Source organism: Pristis pectinata, chromosome 1, assembly GCF_009764475.1.
Source record: "Pristis pectinata isolate sPriPec2 chromosome 1, sPriPec2.1.pri, whole genome shotgun sequence".
Classification (NCBI taxonomy): Eukaryota; Metazoa; Chordata; class Chondrichthyes; order Rhinopristiformes; family Pristidae; genus Pristis; species Pristis pectinata.
Genome location: NC_067405.1, coordinates 33,257,366 through 33,277,369, shown reverse-complemented (window position 1 = coordinate 33,277,369; position 20,004 = coordinate 33,257,366). Strand labels below are relative to the sequence as shown.

Here is a 20,004-nt window from a genome sequence, read left to right as displayed (position 1 = left end):
TGTCACTACAACCAGCAGGAGAAAGTCATTGGACTTCAAAACCCTCAATTAGAAAAGCAAGACTACATTCAGAGATACTGAATCTATCCATTTTTCAAAGAGGGGAACGTTAAATGTGATTGACCTTACTGTGAAATTGGTAAATTGTTCATTCATGGACTTGATGCGACATCAACCAAAAGTACCTTGAAATTGTACCTTACCTTGACGGAATGCTTTTCATGGCACCATCTGTAAAGAGAATGCATATGGTGACAATTGGCATTTCAATAGCCAGTGCATGAAATATGTTCCCTTAATTTTATACTAATCTACTGTAACCAGAAATTGGAACTAAAGCTGGTTCTGAACTGAGACATGATGGCCATTTACAAAAGTGATCAATGACTTTCAATCCAAGACAATAACCAGCACAAAGCTTTAAATTTGTGATAACAGTTCTGTGCTTTTATCTTATTATGTATCATTCTAAACCTCAGATGTATTCAACTGTTCTTGACATATTTTCCAAGTGCAATGATGAAACATTTATAAAACTGATGAATGGAATGTTCTACCATTTTTATAGCATTGTTCATCAGCATAACTACATAGATCAGTTTTATCATCACTAACTACCATTGTTAAGTACCATGTAAAAATAAGGATTTTAAAAAGAAGATCATGAAGTTGGCAGGTTTTGCAGAATATTTAATTCAATCTTTTCACACTTGCTACTACTACAGGAGTGTCATTTTGAGTTTCCTTCAGTGCATTTTACATGATTGCAAAATATACAGGATTGTAGTATCAAAGTGGTGTGAGACAATCAGTACAGTTCAACTTTTATTTTTCAAATACAATGAATAATGATGTTTTCTGGTTTAGTATCTCACCATTGATAGCATAGAATGAACTTTCTATTTCCCTAATACTACAGTAACAAAACAACGTACTTTTGAATTAAGATCTGTTCAGGTAATTTCAATTAAACTTTAAAAAGAAAAATTGAAAATGAAGTTCCACACAAATGAATGGAAACTTAGCTGACATGGAAGACTTCATGACTTAACAGTTGAGTTTAAAGCTATGCCTTACACAAAAACTAGAAAAACAAACATCTTTCACCTGTCATTGCGTGACCACAAAACATTTCATGAAATGTGAACAGTGCTTTCATTGTCACAAAGGCAATTAATTAACAAACTGAAAATAAATTATGTGACATAACATTAAATGCTCAGTAGTAGCTTGTGGTATTTCAGATTTATTGCAACACTCAAGAGCCACACACATAGAATAAGCAAAATAAATCTCTGCGGTGATAGTGGGTATTTTCACTGTGAAAGAGCATAATTTACTTTGTGCTATGAGAAGTCATAACTTATGGTACTTCTATACACATGAAGCAATCATGGTTTCACCATCCATGTTGTTCCCTTGAAAGTAATTCTTTTAAAATCACTTCCTCTTGTTAAAGCTTGTATTTACGGAAGTTTGCTTACTAAGCAGTTTCAGCAAAAAAAAAGTTGAAATAAAATTTACAAAATTCATTACATTTTCAGTTCATGACGAAAATTAACATCCATATTTAAGCTACAACAGATAATGTCACACATACTAATTGGAAGACTACTAAAAAACAAAGGATACAGTGTAAGGCACGCTTTGGAAACAAGTATTCTGTTTTCAATCCGCTTACCCTTTTTGGGGGATTATTTCTTAATTGCCCGCAATTTTTAAAGAAATGTACTTAAAGGAACTTCATATGACAAATTTCTCCTGAATAGACTTTTTCTTTAAAAAGCATCATATGTAATAGATTAAGCCAAAGGGTCACTCTGGCATTTTTTGTTACAATAGTTCCACAGGCTGATCAATAGTCCAGCATTTCAGCCTTTCTTGTCAACTGCATGAACAAGCCAAAAAAGCACTCCACTGTGCCAGTTAGAAATAAATTTTTGTTCTGAGGCAGCAATCATTAAAGTAATACCTTTTTCAAATACAGGTGTCAAAATAATACAAGATCCTTGCCAAAAAGTAATTGTCAAAAGGCTTCAGATAAGATATAAAATGTAGTTGCAGATAAAAATTCACTCATTTTCCTGTAATTTTAAAGAGTCCTTCTGCTAACATGCCAATTGTTAAGCACTCTTACATTATATCATACAGACACACAATATTGAATAAAAGCAGCTGAGAGATTTACTGCATTTTACAATTTAATATGAAATTATCATGGTTAAATAACATTGGTCACAGCTACAGTTGTGATTGCTTATTACTTAAAACCATGTTGCTGTAGTCCAGTTGCACAGAATCTAGGGTGCTGGTGATGCTGTCTCAACGTTGCCTCTTGTAGATTTCCACAGGGGTTTGTAATAGATCCATCCTTCACCCTACAAAAGATAGGTCAAAGAAAAATGTTCATAATTACAAATTACAAAAGAAGATAGAGAAATTTTATACTACCAAAAGCTGTTTCAGCAGAATGGTTAGTTCACCTTCCAAGGGAAAAATCTGACAAAATAGCTGTAGAAAAGGAAAAAGAACCATCAAAAATTAATTAACTGGAAAGGGGCTCTCTTAGTCGAGTCAAAAAGAGATCTGGCCCAAGCGGCCTGAAATAACTGAAACAAAGAAAAGTAGATCACTCGGTCCTCTGAGCCCGCTCTGCCATTCAGCTGGACAATAGGAAACCTTCAAGAGATGGCTCAGTTAGAGAAGACACATAGGGACAGGATACAAAAGCATGACAATCTTCAGAAAACCCTCCTTCCAGGTGAAGCATTGATCGACTTGCATCTCTTCAATTTTAGTGTACTCTATCCAGCATCCATAGTCTTTTATATTTTTATATATAAAACAATGATAGAGTTTTAGCTGGAAAAACATGTTCAGTTCTGGCACCATATATAGAACATCAAAGCCTTAGAGGATCGAAGAGAAACTTACTAGAATTACATTTAAAAAAAAGGCACTGCAAAAACCTGAAGGAATGAAGTTTTATTTGTCAATTTGCAGGACATATAAAACATTCTTCACTTCTGACTTACTTACATATCCTCACTCCCTTTTCCAGTACATTGGTGCTATATCAGTGCCATTTCCTGTCCTCACCCTGAACCAGTAAATTTAATGAACTTTGTTCCAATTTCAACCTTTCTTTTATGACATAATCCATCTCTGATGCTTCCCTTTCTTCAATCTCTTTCCATTTTTGGGGATAGTTTAGCAGCAAGGTACAGTGACGGTGCAGCAGTTAAAAGATTGGACTAATAATCTAGAGATCTGGACCAATAATCCAGAGACCCAAGAACTAATCCCATCACAGTAACTATGGAATTTTAATTCAGTTAATAATCTGAATTTGGAAAATAAAACCCCAAATAGCCTCAGTAATGTTGCCCACAAAAACTGTTAGATTGCTGTAAGAATCCAACTTGTAGAAAAATATACACAATTCAAGAATCCTTTGTTTCACATCCTGCTGTAATTGTGCAAAGGTATTATTTATCAACAGTTGTTTATATAATTTTCCATGAATTATAGGGATATCTAAAGGTACCTCTTGATGGAAATACTTCGTCTTCCAAGGCGTCTCGGTCTCCGCACGGTGGCGTGCTTCTGACCTCTGACGTTCCTCTAGTAAGCTCTTATGTTCAGTTGCCTTTTCTATGTTTCTTGCCCTCAAAGCTTCAGTCACATGTTGCCACAAGCGTCTATTAAACATACAAATTACACTATTAGATACATTGCACTGAACTTTAAAACAATCAAATGTAGGACGTGGACACAGCTTGGAAAGCCCCCATTTATTTCCCATCTTGATTGGCACTTGAAGGTGTTCATGAATTTTCGATTTTAAAATCACATTAGTCACCCATTGCCCTAGGGTGAAGAATTCTAACCCAACAATAATGAAAGAAGGAATAGATTACTAAATAGTCAACATACATGTATGGTATGGATGCTGCATACCACTTATCAACCCAAAAAAGTAAGCCTGACTTGAGGAACATTGACCACATTCCTTTCAAAGACATTGCCAAAGTATTTTTTGAACACTCTGAAGAACCTCATAGCTAATGAAGTACTTTTGAACTACATTAACTGTTGTATGATGAAAAGTGCAGCAATCAGTTTGCATACATCACCATTCCCAAAATAACATTGAGCATGTCCAAAAAATGCTATCATGATATTAATTGGGAGGACACTGGGGGTATCTTACCAGCTCTTCTTAAAATTAATGCATAGAGTTTCTAAATGCCCACACAAGAACAACTTAATTTCTCCTCATTTAGCACATCACCAGAGAGTCAGCTTTCAATTCTGAGCTCAAGACTCAACTACACCATCGTAGAACTTTCTAACTCGGAGAAGGCAGACCCCTGGGCAAATTTGTAATTGGTGCTGGGAGTGGTGTTTAGACACGGTGGGCTTTGTGGAAGGAGAAACAGGCTTGTGAATTGTTGGGTAAGAAAAAGGAACCCACTATTTCCCATCACAGATGGAAGTGCTGCCACTGAGTAAAATGTAACTTGAAGAATAGGGGAGTTACCGCTACAGGTTTGGATAATATTTACCCCTCAATCAACATCATGCAAATAGATCAGTCATTAGCATTTTTCTTGGTACAAATTAGGTGTAACATTTCCTATATGGTACGTGACTCAGAAATCTGTTGCATGGAAAATATTGTGGTATTGGAGAGGGTGCACTGGAGATTTACCAAGGATGGAGAACTTGGGTTAGGAGGAAAAAAAGCCTAAACAATGATTTTTTTTCCTTACGGCCAAAGGAGACTAAGGAGAGACCACTTAGGTGTATGAGATTATTTGAGCCAATACAAAGAAAACTAGAAGCACCTACAGCGAAGAGGTATATAACTAAGTGACATAAATATTGATGGATTAGAGGTAGTGGAAAAAAGGTAGTTAAGAAAATTCATTTTCATCCAACAGGGAGTGGGGGCCCAAGTCTAACTGCACGCAGAAGTGGAAGCATAAATATTTAAAAAGAGTACCCAATGGGCTGTGGAACAGCTGCAAGTTATGAGGCTATGGACTGACAGCAGCAAAATGGGATTGGCCAGCACGTACTCAAAAGGTCAATGCAGTTAAGTTTCTAGGTTCTATGAATGCACTGAAAAAGTGCATTTTCTGTAACATGCTTTGGAAAGAATATGAAAAATGCTACATAAGTGAACATTTCTCCAGCTGTCTTTTCGAACACTGCTGTTTTAAGCCTGACTGCAGGTAAGAATTCCCTGATATCAGGAATCCATCAACAGACCAGGAATCTCCGCTTACTTCCTGCAGTACGAGTTTTCTCCTGCCACCAAAAAGCAGGCCAGAAACATTTTCTGGCATCCAAAAATAAAAGACTGCAATATTGGGTAAAATATAAAAGCCTGCTTAGTTCTCTGTCTAGGAGAAACCAATGTAGCATTTCAAAACGGCAAATATTCCATTTCTCAACACTAACAGGTATTTTAAGAGCACTCTAAGGTATGTGTTGCTAAGAGCAACAACAGGCCAGTTTGGAAGAGTAAATGGCATCATGTTGATCAATAATGGAGAACATTTAAAAATCTGGTACATTCTAAAATAATTGCTCCCTGTCCCATTGATTAAGTTAACAATGGTACAGTGCAGGTAAAATATCCTATTTTCCAGCCCACCACCCACAACCCACCACCCCCCAATCATAGATAGTGGTCCCATTTCAACTATGTAATATGCTTACTTGAGATCAAGAGAATGAAGATGCTAGGGAATAATATGTTTTATTGGTTTTGGCAAAAATCCTTTCACTATTTAAATATATATGGAAAGATAAAACGCAGAGTGATTCTTTCACCATTTATTTGCTTTACAGATATCTGCCAAAATAATGTGTAACACCAGCGAAAATATCTGGCTTCAGCCCTCGGAAACATGAGCAACATTGCACTGAAGTGGAATAACTAATCCAGGTTAGACAATAAAGCTCATGTGGCAATCAACAGCTTCAGCAAGAAACTGTAGCAAAGCCAAATCAGTATCCAGATATGTTGGAGAGCAGAGGGGGGAGTGGGGGATCAATGTCTGGTACATCTCTAATGTGTCACCATTCCTAGTAATTACTACTGATCACAACTGTTGAACAAGTGTAAAAACAGTTCTGAAAAGTTCAAGGCAAATTAAAAAGACTCCCAAATTGTATATTAAAAAGTAATGGATGTATGTAAATTTAAAGTATGAAATGCATTTGCATTCAAGTGTGCAGGATATTTTCTGCAATAATTGGTGCGTGATTTGTGGCTGGTCAACAATTCCCACTGGTAACATTATTGTAGTTCCAGAAATTACTGTTCTGAACGCCATGAGATTAATTTCTTTACCTGGATTCAAAAGGGCCTTGTTTCTTAGTAGGTCGCACTCGCTTTCTGGTGACAGGGAGTTTAGTTACATCTATGGCCCTGGTGTCTCCATTGCTGTAAGTGAATTCAAGCACACCATTCCATTCACCCTGCACTCTGCATACAACAGTGTTTGATGTATTGTGCTTTACTTCAGCTGTCACTCTGAAAAAGGAAGTTGCAAAGTACCATATCACATAATTATCCCATAACACAGATTTATATTGAAGCTAAAAAATCAACTTCAGTTCTAACATCATCCTATGCTATGAATTTGACAGTGGCTCATCATGTAGAGCTGCTGCCTTGCAATTCCAATGACATACATTCAATCCTGACCCTGGTGCTGTCCATGTGCAGTTTGCATGTCCTCCCTGGGACTGTGGATTTCTTCCAGATGCTCTGGTTTCCTTCCACAACCCAAGGATGTATGGATTGGTAAGTTAGTTGGCCACAGTGAATCTCCCTTCATGTATATGTGAGTGGTAGAATCTGCGGTGTTGATGGGAATGCGGGGAGAAGGGCCTGTTTGCATGATGTATGGTTCTATGACTTTAATACAAAAACAAATCAAAATATTGAGACACAACAATTAAATGCAGAACTGAACACCCTGAGCTTCTGCTTCAGTTGTTGTTTGCTGTATGTAACTTCTGGTGTAAAGACTTATTAATACAAATGGACAACATTAACTTTCATCTCTAAAGTTTAGGCAGACTGTGATTTTGCCTTGGCTGCTATCTCAGTCCCAACTTGTGTGATTGATGAGCTAGAGCAGGTCACAATTATTTCAGCAGTTTCTTTCTCCCTTACCCCAAAACCCACTTATGGTTCTATTAGTTCACTTCCAAACTAACCCACCCCCACACACACCTATTTTCAGGCTGCTTGTTCAATATGATCTTCTTTTCAAACACACCAGTCCCCGCCTCAAGTTGTCCTCTCCATCCTATCAAACTATTGCCCACTCTCTCTCTCCATTGTTGTACAGGAGTACAAAAGCATCATTTTCAATCTCCACTATAAACTCTGTTTCATCGTCAATGGCTTCATCTACTTGCCCTGCTTACTTAGATAGCATGGATCAACCCCAGTATTTTGCCTGATGCCAAGTGGAGCTTCAAACACAAACCCTGTCAACTCCCAATTAATGACGACTCAGCAAAATTGCCTAGTATCACTTCTACAGTTTCCAACACCAATTTTTACTAATCTCAAATCTTTCACCCTCTACAAACTTCAGCCACTCAAAACTGTTGCCACCTATGTTCCATCCCACCATCAAACCCATTTTTGCTAACTTACATGGAGTGCCCACTCATTAACGTACCAAATTGAAGTACTTTTTGATATGTTCAAATGTCTCCTCTTTATCTCTGCCAATTTCTTTGCCAATCACTGCATCCCTTTTAGCTGTCTTGGCAACTCCTCACATTTTTACAACTCGTTGGAAGAACCTTCATGCATCGTGGCCCTAGACTCTGGAAATACTCCTTTCTGCATCTGATTTTGTATTATTAAATCACCCTTTTAACCAGCCCAATCTTACTTTGGGAATTGTTCCACTTGTTTTTCCTCCATGAAGCATCTTAGAATGTTGTCCTGTGTTAATAGTCAATACAAGCTGCTGTCAGCAGTGTAATATTTCAGTATTTCTAAACATATCATACTGACCACTCCGCCAAACAGCTTTGCAGATCTGATCTTCAGCCTTTGTCTGAAAAGATCCACAAGTGTTCATGCAGAGTGTGTGTGTGTGTGTGTGTGTGTGTAATATATACATAAAATATATACAGACAATTTTATATACGTAAACCCACATATATAAAAAAACAAAGTTCAAGTGTAAATGTTACCATGAAGACTACTGATGCCCATAAGGATAACTGTACCTGTGAAGTTTTCCACCATAAAATGGCTTTGTGTGAAATGTTATAGCTGCAGAGTAACCAGTCTTTGCACAGTTGACATTAACTTTCCCTCCTAGCTCTACCCAAGGAACAGTTAAAATAGAACGAGCATAAGCACAAGGAAGGGTAAAGGTGTACTCCTCTCCGTGGTCCAAGAGACACAGAAGACCTAAATGATAAATGGATATTTATTAACAACCTTTAAATCAGAATCTCATCTGTTAAAATACAACATAATAACAGAAAATTCTGGAATTACTCAAGTCACACAGCATCTGAGGAAGAAGAACCAGAATTAACATTCCAGATTGACGATTTTTTGCTGGAACTGAAATGAATCCTATAGTGGGGCAAGGCTCATTTTGATGGCATTATGCAGGAACTTGCATGGGTCAATGGGTGAGGCTATTAGCAGGTAAAGGGACATCTGGTAAGTGGAAGGCTTTTAAAAGTGAGATAAGGAGAGTTCAGGGCCAAAATGTTTCTGTTAGAATGAAGGGCAGGACTGGCAGAATTAGGAAATCCTGACTGATGAGGGATATTGTGGCTCTGGTCAGGAGAAAAGAGGTGGCATATGTTACGTATAGGCAGGAAGGATCAAGTGAATCTCCTAAGTACAAGGGATGTAGGAGTACACCTAAGCAAATCAGGAGGGCAAAAAGGGCACATGAGGTATTCTTGGCAAATAAGGTAAAGGAGAATCCCAAGAGATTCTATATTAAGAGCAAAGAGAGAGAATAGGTCCCCTAAAGGATCAATGTGGTCATCCATGTGTGGAGCCACAGGAGATGGGCAAAGTCTTAAATATTTCTTGTCTGTATTTACCATGGTCATGGAAACTAGGGAACTCAGGGAAGAGAACAGTGATGTCCTGAAACATAATTGGCACTACGAAAGGAGGTGCTGGTGATCTTGAGGTGCAAAAGGTGAATAAATCCCTGGAGCTTGAGTGCATATCCTAAGATGCAGTGGGGAAACAATGGAGAAATTGTGGCCCTGGCAGACAAGGGTGAGGGACTGGGAGACTGGAATGTTGTGTCTTTATTTAAGAAGGACTTCAAGGTAAGCCAGGGAACTATAGGTCAATGAACTTAACATCAGTGGTGGGAAAATTACTAGAGAGGATTCTGAAAGACAGGATCTGAAAGGCAAGGACTGATTAGGGATAGTCAGCATTGCTTTATGTGTGGGAAATCATGTCTCATAAATTGGATTGAGTTTTTTTTTTGAAGAGATAACCAAGATGATTGAGGAGGGCAGCATAGTAGTCTAGTATGGGATGAAGATGTAGAGGGATTGAATATCCATGTGAAAATTAGCCAGTTAGGCCTAGGAAACTAGAAGCTGTCAAACTGTAGACGGTGTCAGAAAAGTCAGTGACGCAAGTGGGAAGAGACTGGACAGGGATGGAAGAATAGAATCAAGGCAAGAAGGAAAAGCTTCTGTGAGAGAAGAACAGACCAAAATGATGGATTTACTGGGACAGTCCTGTGGGTCTTGGGAGGCAGTAGAACCAGGCTGTGCACGATTAGGGAATCATGAGGTCGAAGGCCATGGAAGGAAGATCACCAAAGGAAATGAGGTAATTGATTGCATGGAAAGGGATGGTCTAGTGGGGTCATGGACAGGAAGGCAATATGAGGAGATGGCATTCAACTTTTGCAAAGGTCGAGGTCAGTTTCTCTAAACAACAGCATCTTTGACAGGTGAGATAATAAACCTTTGCTGCATTCACTCCATGACAAGAACATCTTTCCTCACACAAAACTCTAGATGGGAATCTCACCAAAACCCTGTACAACTGCAGCAAGATATTTTTGTTCCTCTATTCAAATCTGCTTGCAATGAAAGCCAACATACCATTTAACCAGAGGGAGAAAACAGAAATTGTAAACACAAAAATGCAGCTGTATCCATAAATCTTAATATTGTTCAGGAATGGAGGATTTGAACTAGCAGCAGATCCATAGTATGTGGAAGAAACTATACAAAGAATGCAAGATTATTTCACTGATACACATTCTAACATATCATGTAACATACTTAGTGAGCAGAACTTTTATGTATAATGATCACAGTTCTTTCATATTAAGAAATCTTAAATTCAAGGCCAAGTACAGCCAATTTGGTAAAAAGAACCATCTTAACCTACACTGCAGCTGAACATAGTGCAACAGAAATACCTGCCTTAATTGGCTTACATTCTGCAGGCGTTTATGATATTTCAAGTCAGCCAAAGTTGCAAACGTTTCATAACACTTTACCTCTATGTGCTCATTCTCCTTTCTAGGTGGTTAACCTACCAGTTACATACTACAAAACCTTAACTATAACTGCCACGAGAAACACCAAAGAGATTCACAGTCATAATGCCACCACTTTGGGCCGTTGGCAAACACAGATTTTTCAAGCTGTCAGTCTAATCTCAGGATAGTTAGTTTCCCGACTTCCTTCTACCTTCAGACTCTTGTGTGGCGCCAGAGTATAACAAAAGCAAAATATATTTTGGAAAATTGGAGATTCCAAAATATCTGAATGGACCCTTCCCACAAATTTTGACAAATAGTTATCTCCCTAGTGTTTCACTAAATTTATTATCTCATACACTGGTTCTACACTGAGCTGCAAGAGAAAGGGTGTCCAAAATGCCATAACACCATTGAAATGGTATAATTGATTAGCAGGTGGAGAGGCTTGTCAAGAAGTAAAACTTTTTGAAATGGCACTCTTGAAGGACTTTGACAGAAGTAATTTTTCAATTCCTGATCCACAAATTCAGAAAAAGTCACACACCTTTAGACTGTACCCTACTGAACCCTCATTAACCTTGATGCTGACACTCCAGTAGAATTTCATCCATGTCAAACTTTGGATCAGGCAAAGCTTTAAAAGATGCATAACTGTACATGCCAATAAATTAGGGATCATAGGAAATACTTCACACTTCCAAATCCAGACCATCTAATACAAACTATCACTGAGTTGAAATAACCTACATGAGCTCTACCAAATAGCAAGAAGGGGCCCCTTTGAACACCATTGGAAAGGTGACTACAGTTAAGGTATCCAATGATTTCTGGTGAAAGAATTGTATCAGTAAGTCTGTTACCAATAGTAGCTTGTCATCATTCATAACTTTCAAGCTGTATAAGGAAATTATGCTCCCACCAGCTTCAATTTTGGTTCCACTTTCTCCAACAGCCTACAACGTGAATGGAAAAAAAAATCTCTGTAGAATTTGAAGTGATTGCACTAGTCCTGCGAATATTCCAAAGCCCTAATAATCTGGCTTCAGGACATAATTATTCCAATAATGATGCCTTAGTATTTGAATTATGAGGAAAGACGCTGAAAGAATCTCAGTAGCAAATCTAGTAAGATGTCATGCTGCCATCTGTCCTGGAAATATTTGCAAAACCAGTTTTTTTTTGCTAACATGGGGGGGGGGGGGGTGTCACCAATTAATGTCAAATGTGAAAAACAAATTCAGTCACACAATGCTGAAGTAATGATGTATAGGTATAAGCATTTAGCTGAACTAATGAATCATTATGACTTGAGTTAGTACCTAGATTTACTCTTTTGGTGGATACTTTCCAGGGAGATGACCTTTGTACTTCCAGAGCTTGTAATCGTACTGACAGAACCATCAAATAACCATATTGGAACAAATGTGAAAGTCAACAAAGGCAAACTTCATTTACTTCACAAGAAAACATATCTAGAATTAACAGGTGCTAAAGTCAAAAAATCATGAATTCTTCAAAAAAATTTACATCTTTTGCAAATTACGTATATGAAACTGCAACGTTGACTTGCTTTTTCAAGAAAATGCATGATATTAAAGCTCTGATGGGAATAATTCTGCTGACAGTATTTAACAGAACTGTACAGTATTCTGAGGCTTGCTCATTTCTTTTTTGGTACAGTCACATGAATAATCTATGAATACCAACACATCTTAGGGACTTGGTCCTAATGACTTTTCTCCATCATGACTTGGCCGATCATACAGTATTTAGAGAATGCTGGAATTAAGGATCTGGAAATGAAAACTCTGTGAATCTAATAATCTTGAAAATGCAAAGCTCAAACAACTGAATCAAAATTATGATACCTAAACCATGGCATTTGTTTTAATAGGTATTTGTAATAAGACAATGACTCAGCTCCAAAATATTTCTAAGTAGGCCAAATAACTTAGCCCCCTAATTATTTTGAAAAAGAACATAAATGTAACTAGTTTTAGATATAATCAACAAATTAATCTAAAATAATAAACCATTCAGGACATTTGAACCATAGAATGAGATCTTCTCCTGCTATCCATTATTAAACATCAACCTGGCTTTAGCTTCACATTCACTGCCCACACACTAACCTTTGGCAGCCACACTGGATAAATTGAGCTCAAGCTGGAGTGGTCTGTGAGCATCCACTATGATGCCAAAACATTATGATGGATTTTTGACACATGCTGTCAAAGGCCTTCTCAACTGTTTCCAAATGTTTTTGGGGATCAGAGATATTTAAATAGTTGAAAGAGGTGAAAACAATTGTTTGAAAAATAACATTCAACTAATGATTATTATTTTTAATTTTCTAAAATAAAGAAAAAAAATCCCCTCTTACCTCTTCCATCCAGGAGCCCCATTCAAGTGTATGGCAGAGCCCTATTCATGGCAGGTGTAAAGCCGAGGGGCCAATTACAAAATATATGCATGTCCTCAGCTCAGCATGGTTAAGTTCTGGCCCAAGCTCAGCATTGGACTCTGCCCCTGGATTCGGAAGCACTGGCAGCTGACCCATAATGAGAATGTTTTCAGCAGTCCCCTATTAAAGCTTCAGCAAGGGGCAAGTACATTTTTTCCCAATGTTTAAGTATTATGTAATATAGGATAATAGACTTCAACCACTTCCTGATATAGGAACAGGATGAATAATAAAGTGACATATCAATAGTTCTCTCATTGGGATAGCATTAAATCAAGTTTTGATTCAAAATATTTTTGTGTGAAATGTTCATTTGAACCTGTCAGATTGCTATTATTATTTTCCATTTTTATTGCTAGATTTTTGTTAGATTCTAGCATTTCACACAAAAGTTATATTATCCTAAATCTATAAAACAAGCAGATCACATATCTTCATGTGAACATACAAATTAGGTGCAGAAGGCTACTCAACCCTCAAGCTTGCTCTGCCATTAATAAGATCATGACCGAGCCAATTCTAATCTCAATTCCACATTCCCATTTAACTGCCTTTCTTTCCCCTGCTTATCAAGTATCTAAGTACCTCTAACTTAAATGGTATTCAATGACTCGCTTCCTCAGAGTGGTGGAAGCAGAATTCCAAAGATTCGAGACGCTTGGAAAAAGTTTTTACTTCATTGCTACTTGAGAACTCAAATGTAAACCTACTACTTGGGTAACGTGTACAACCTGAAATTTGCCATAGTTCTCCCATATGGTCTTAGATTAAAGCCTTTGAAAAGTAGTAATACTTTCAATAAAGAGATAACTTTGTTTAGTACAGCAAATGAAGTTCCAACATTGCCTCCTTGGGTACAAAACTTAAAAAAAAAACAAATTCTTTCAGTTGGGGAGCAAATGATTCTCAAGATTGCTTCAATAAAACACATTCCTTCATTCCTCTTTAGCCATTTTCACCATTGCCAAAATTGGTTCACAGAAAAGGCATGTAGACTAATCTGTTCTTGGATCAGATCACTTCAAGCACAGTTAGTTAAAAAAAAAATTATAGACAGCAGTTTATAGATGTATCCTGCCATTCCCCATTTACTGTTTGATATCTCTTCTTTTCACAATCTTGTTAATCTTTTAACTATGTACAAGTTTTTCTCCATGACACTTGACTGATAGCAGAAGTTATTTGAAGGATCGTGACCACTCATATTTTTTCCCTAGGATCATAGGACCCAAAAATCATTACATCACTCCTTAAAGCAACAGGTGCATGCTTCATTGTGCTTTTGGGGCTTTTCACATTAAGCTAATTCTAGGTTCCAATCAAATACTACAAGACACATATATAGCTTACAACTATTGTATTAGCATCAGCTAATAGCACCCATAACACTTGAAAAAGAAATTCAACTATTTTTGTCAATAACCCAGTTACTGTAATTTTGCTGTTTCAAAATATTGTCCCAATTTAATAAGAGGCACTTTGCTCACATTTCTCACTTTGAGACAGAAACAATTGCTTCTTACCTTCTCCAATCATTACAACTCCAATAGACATGCCCATGAACTTGCTTTTTGTCCATACATGAGTGTTTGCACATATGTTTTTCTCTTCACACTCTACATAAAATCCTGAAACAGGTGGATGATGAGACACCTGCTCTGACACAAATCTTAAAAGATAGTCTGACTGGCCTCTTCCCTCTGAGCCATCAGAACACTCTGTCTTCTGCAGACAACTCTGTGATGAGGTATAACATGATTTACTGCTTGTGTTTTTTGGTACGTTCCATGAGCAGTGAAATGTTTCACCAATAATTGGATTGTATGGTTTCTTAGCCACGGCTCCTTTACGGCCTTCATGGAATGAGGTGAGGTAATACTCAACAAAGCGGATCATTCTCTCTTCAGGAGTAGCACCATCTGTGATAGCAATGAAGAGGTCTGGATGGGACATAAAATCTGCATACATCTCCAGTAATGAACGTTTTTCCAGTATAAAGGTTGGAAGAACCACCTACAGTGGAAACAGAAAACCAAATGTTTAAATGCACCCTAAATATGGCTTCAAATTTGGTAGTTTTACTAAATGATATCCAGCAAATAATAACACTTCACAAGGTAATTATGGATTAGGTAAGTCAATTTTGTTCATCTTGACATGTCACTGAAGTTCCTTTACTAACAGCATAAAGTTTCATTGCATAGCCCTTCATAAACAAAGTCAGAAGGCAAATATGCTCATCATGCATGTGGCTCCCTCCTTGTAGCCAACTGCTAACCAATTCATACCTTGCCTTTTCCTCGTAGGCTTGAATTTTAATATATATAATACTTCCTTTGGAAATAGGCTTTTGAAGCCACTTCCACAATCCTTGCAAGAAATACAATCCACTCCTTTACTTGTGATAGTAAAAAAAAACTCCCCTTTTTAAAAATTTTCTTAAACACATCCTCTGATTATAGATCCACCTGCTGAAGGAAATACCTTGCACCTATGCTATTACATAAGGCTTAAGTAGATTGGAATTTAACAACCTGCTTGTTTTTTGTTCCTACATCACTGTAAAAAAAAAGTTAAAAATAGCATCAGATATTTAATAAATTTAAGAAGAAAGTTATTATTTAGTATTTTGGAATACATGCCCATACTTGTACGAAATAGTTATTTCCCTTCATTGCATATATTTGTTTAGCCTACAATTATAACAAAAATATTTATGTACCCACATTTGTGCCTTTTAAACAATCCAAGTCCAGTATTATGCATTTTATTTAAAAGGAATTTATTTTATACAAGCATTTCATGCTTTTTCTATCCCAAATCAAAAGTTCCCAATAAATAAATAAATACATAAATAGATGGTGGGGTTGTGAATAGTGAGGATTATCATCAAAGGATACAGCAGGATATACATCAGTTGGGCATTTGGGTAGAGAACTGGCAAATGGAGTATAATTTGGACAAGTGTGAGATGTTGCATTTTGGGAGGCAAAACGCAAGAGGAAAGTATACAGTACATGACAGGATCCTTAGGGGCATTGATGTACAGAGGGATCTTGAGGTGCCAAGTCCATAGCTCCCTGAAAGTGGCAACACAAGTGGATAGGGTGGTAAAGGCGGCATAGAGCATGCTTGCCTTCATCAGTCAGGGTGAGAGTATAAAAGTCAGGATATCACACTGTATAAAACTTTGGTTAGAACACAATTGGAGTCTTGTGAGCAGTTCAGGTTGCCACACTATAGGAAGGATGTGGAGGCTTTGGAGAGGGTGCAGAAGACGTTCAGCAGGATGTTTTCTAGATTGCTAGATTGGAGAGAATTAACTACATGGAGCAGTTGGACATACTTGCATTGGTTTCTCTGGAAAGCTGTAGGTGGAGGGGGCGACCTGATGAAAGTATATAAAATTTACGAGGGGCATAGATAGGGTAGATAGTCAGTCTTTTCCCCAGGGTGGAAATGTCAAATATGAGAGGGCATAGGATTAAGACGAGAGGGGGAAAGTTTAAAGGAGATTTAAGAGAACGTTTTTTTGTACACAGAGATGCCTGTAGATGTCTGGAACATACTGCAAGGGGGGGGGGGGGGGATAGGAGCAGATATGGTGGCAATGTAACTGGATCCTTGACTTTCTAACAAACAGACCACAATCAGTGAGGATAGGCAGCAATACCTTCTGCACGATTATTCTCAACACTGGTGCTCCACAAGGCTGCGTCCTCGGCCCTCTACACTCATGACTGTGCAGCCAGGTTCTGTTCTAACTCCATCTACAAGTTTGCAGATGATTGTAGGCTGTATCTCAAACAGCGATGAGATGGAGTACAGGAAGGAGATTGACAGCTTTGTGGAATGGTGTCATGACAACAACCTTTCCCTCAATGTCAACAAAAGAGCTGGTCATTGACTTCAGGAAAGAGGGTGGTGTACATGCACCCATCTACATCAATGGTGCTGAGGCAGAAAGGGTTGAGAGCTTCAAGTTCCTGGGAGTGAACATCAACAACAACCTGTCCTGGTCAAATCACGTAGATGTTATGGCCAAGAAAGCTCACCAGCGGCTCTGCTTCCTCAGGAGGCTAAAGGAATTCTGTTTGTCCCCTTTGACTCTCACCAACTTTTACCGATGCACCATAGAAAGCATCCTATCTGGATGTATCACGGCTTGGTACAGCAACAGCTCTGCCCAGGACCGCAAGAAACTGCAGACAGTTGTAGACACAGCCTAGCGCATCACGGACACCAGCCTCCCTTCCTTGGACTCTGTCTTTACCTTTCATTGTCTTGGCGAAGCAGCCAGCATAATCAAAGACCCCACCCACCCAGGACATTCTCTCTTCTCTCCTCTTCCATTGGGTAGAAGATACAGGAGCCTGAGGGCACGTACCACCAGACTTAAGGACAGCTTCTACCCCACTGTGATAAAACTATTGAACAGTTCCCTCATACAATGAAATGGACTATGACTTCACGATCTACCTTGCTGTGACCTTGCACCTTATTGCACTGCACTTTCTCTGTAGCTGTGACACTTTACTCTGTACTGTTATTGTTTTTACCTGTACTACATCAATGCACTCTGTACTAACTCAATGTAACTGCACTGTGTAATGAACTGACCTGTATGATCAATATGCAAGACAAGTTTTTCATTGTACCTCGGTACAAGTGACAATAATAAACCAATACCAACATTTAAGGACGACTTAAAAACAGGCAGGAAATATAGGGATACAGACCATGTGCAAGCAGATGGAATTAATTAGATTGGCATGGTGGTCAGCACAGATATGGTGGACCAAAAGGTCTGTTCCTATGCTGTACTGTTCTATGCTCCCCCCTCCAAGTTAGCCAACAGCAATAGGAGCTCATTTACATGTCTGAATTCCTAAATTACACTAAATTGCCTGGCACAATGAACACAATTAATTTCTCTACTTGTATGGACTTGAGATGCAAAGTATTGCTTTTTCTGTGTGCGTGAACAGAATACCGTTTGTTTGAGATAGGTAACATGGACAATACAATCAACAGCTTTCTGAACTTAAAAGTCTAGTTGTTTGAACCCAATTGAAAAGCTGGTGTTAAATTACAGTTTCAACTACAAGGTTTGTGAACATGCTAACCAAACTTGTTTAATTTTATGCACATATTCTGGGAACAGATGAATTAACATCTTGAGGCAGTTTGGCTGGTTTTGTGCGCTTTTTCACACTAATAATTCTTGGCTCTCAAGAATGGAATATTGTTTTTCACACATGCTTTTCTCCTCACAATGAAACAGAAGAAAAAGCGTGTCCAATTAGCAATCGCTTACAATCCCAGACCCCAACTGCAATCAATTTTTTCCTTCCTTCCACATTCAACTTTAAACTATCAAATACTCTTAACTCAAAAAATCATATCTCAGTGTTTCCTTCCTCCTAGAATATTCAGACATTTTGAATTTCAAGCTTTGGCTCATCTAACCACTATTTACTGATTCACATATAGTCTTTTCCAACCTTGTTGCTGTGTAAAAGTTCCTTCACACTGAGCACCCTTTTGTTTTGAAAAATATCTTGAAATACATTACATGTCAAGGGACAGCCTTTAATGCAGCTGATCTCTTTCTATCTGGGTCTGGAATCATGTACGGAAGGAAGTGGGAGAGGGGATAGGGAAGGTGAACAAACGGAGAAGAAATGCAGGTGGATAAGTATGTGGGTGATGGGCAGATGGAACCCGATGGGGGATGGTAATGTTTGGGTAATTAGTACTGGAGGGATTTGGGGAGGTGGTGGGGGGGGGGGGGGTGGAGGAGGGAGGAGAAATGTGGTGCCAAAGATAAACAGAGAACCTGGGTGGACTGGTGGGAGTGGGAAGGGAATACACGGTGCAGGTTACTCAACATTGGAAAATTCAATGTTCGCATCATTGTGTTGTAGGCTATCCAAGCAGAATAATGAGCTGTTGTTCTTCGAGTTTGTGTTTGGCCTCATTGTGGCAGTGAAGGAGACAGAGGGCAGACAGGTCATTGTTGGAATGGGAAGGGGAGTTGAAGTGACATGCAACTGGAAGCTCAAGATGGTCATTGAGGACAGGGTGCAGGTGCTCTGCAAAACAGTTTATGCTTTGTCTTGCTGGTGTAGAGCAGACCACATCATCAGTACCGAATGAAATAGACCAGGTTGGAGGAGGCGCATGTGAATTTCTGCCTTTCCTGGAAGGGTTATTTTTTTTGGGTCCCTGGATGGTGGTGAGGGCGGATGTGAAGGGGCAAGTGTTGCACCTCCTACGGTTGTAGGGGAAAATGCCAGGGTCAGGGGTGGGTGGATGGATGGACCAGGAAATCACGGAGACAGTGATCCTGCGGAAAGCAGAAAGGGGGTGGAGAGAGGAAGATGTTACTGATGGCAGGATTCCTTTGGAGCTAGCGGAAATGGCAAAGGATGATATGCTAGATACGGAGGCTGGTGGAGTAAAAAGGTGAGGACAAAAGGAACTCTATCTGTGTTCTGCGGGGGAGAAGGGTGGGGTGATGACTCCATCAGCTATAGAAGAGGGAAGCCACGTCTCCGGGAGGAGAACATTTCATAAGTCCTAGAACGGAAAAACTCATTGGGAACAGATACAGTGGAGATGGAGGAACTGAGAGAAAAGGATGGCATTCTTTCAGGAGACAGGGTGGGAGGAGGTGTAGTCAAGGTAGCTATGGAAGTCAATGGGTTTATAGTAGCTATCGGTGGATAGTTTGTAAGGACACATCTGCACCTCCTCAAATCTGTCCTACTGGTCTATTGTGTTTAGTGCTCATGATGTGGCCTCTTCCACATCAGTGAGACCATGCAGAGACTAGCCAACCGTTTTGCAAAGCACCTGTACTCTGTCCGCAACAGTCATCTTGAGTTTCTGGTTGTATGTCAATTCAACCCCCTTCTCATTTCCACACCAATCTGTCTATCCTTGGCCTCCCTCTTGGCCACAGTAAAGCTACAAGCAAAGTAGAAGAACACC

The 20,004-nt window shown here is 38.8% G+C and overlaps 1 protein-coding gene across 2 annotated transcripts in view; it reads right to left on the bottom strand.

The window, feature by feature from the left end:
* Nucleotides 1-669: 669 nt before the first annotated feature.
* The window catches only part of osbpl11 (oxysterol binding protein-like 11), a 78,352-nt gene continuing 59,017 nt past the window's right edge, over nt 670-20,004 (bottom strand). For both annotated transcript variants that reach the window (XM_052025418.1, XM_052025409.1), the window contains 5 exons: nt 14,532-15,021; nt 8,278-8,464; nt 6,368-6,550; nt 3,548-3,701; nt 670-2,378 (listed from right to left, as the gene is read on the bottom strand). In XM_052025418.1, the coding sequence (XP_051881378.1) occupies nt 2,301-2,378; nt 3,548-3,701; nt 6,368-6,550; nt 8,278-8,464; nt 14,532-15,021 (1,092 nt within the window). In that variant the 3' untranslated portion in view covers nt 670-2,300. The remainder of the gene's footprint in view (nt 2,379-3,547; nt 3,702-6,367; nt 6,551-8,277; nt 8,465-14,531; nt 15,022-20,004) is intronic.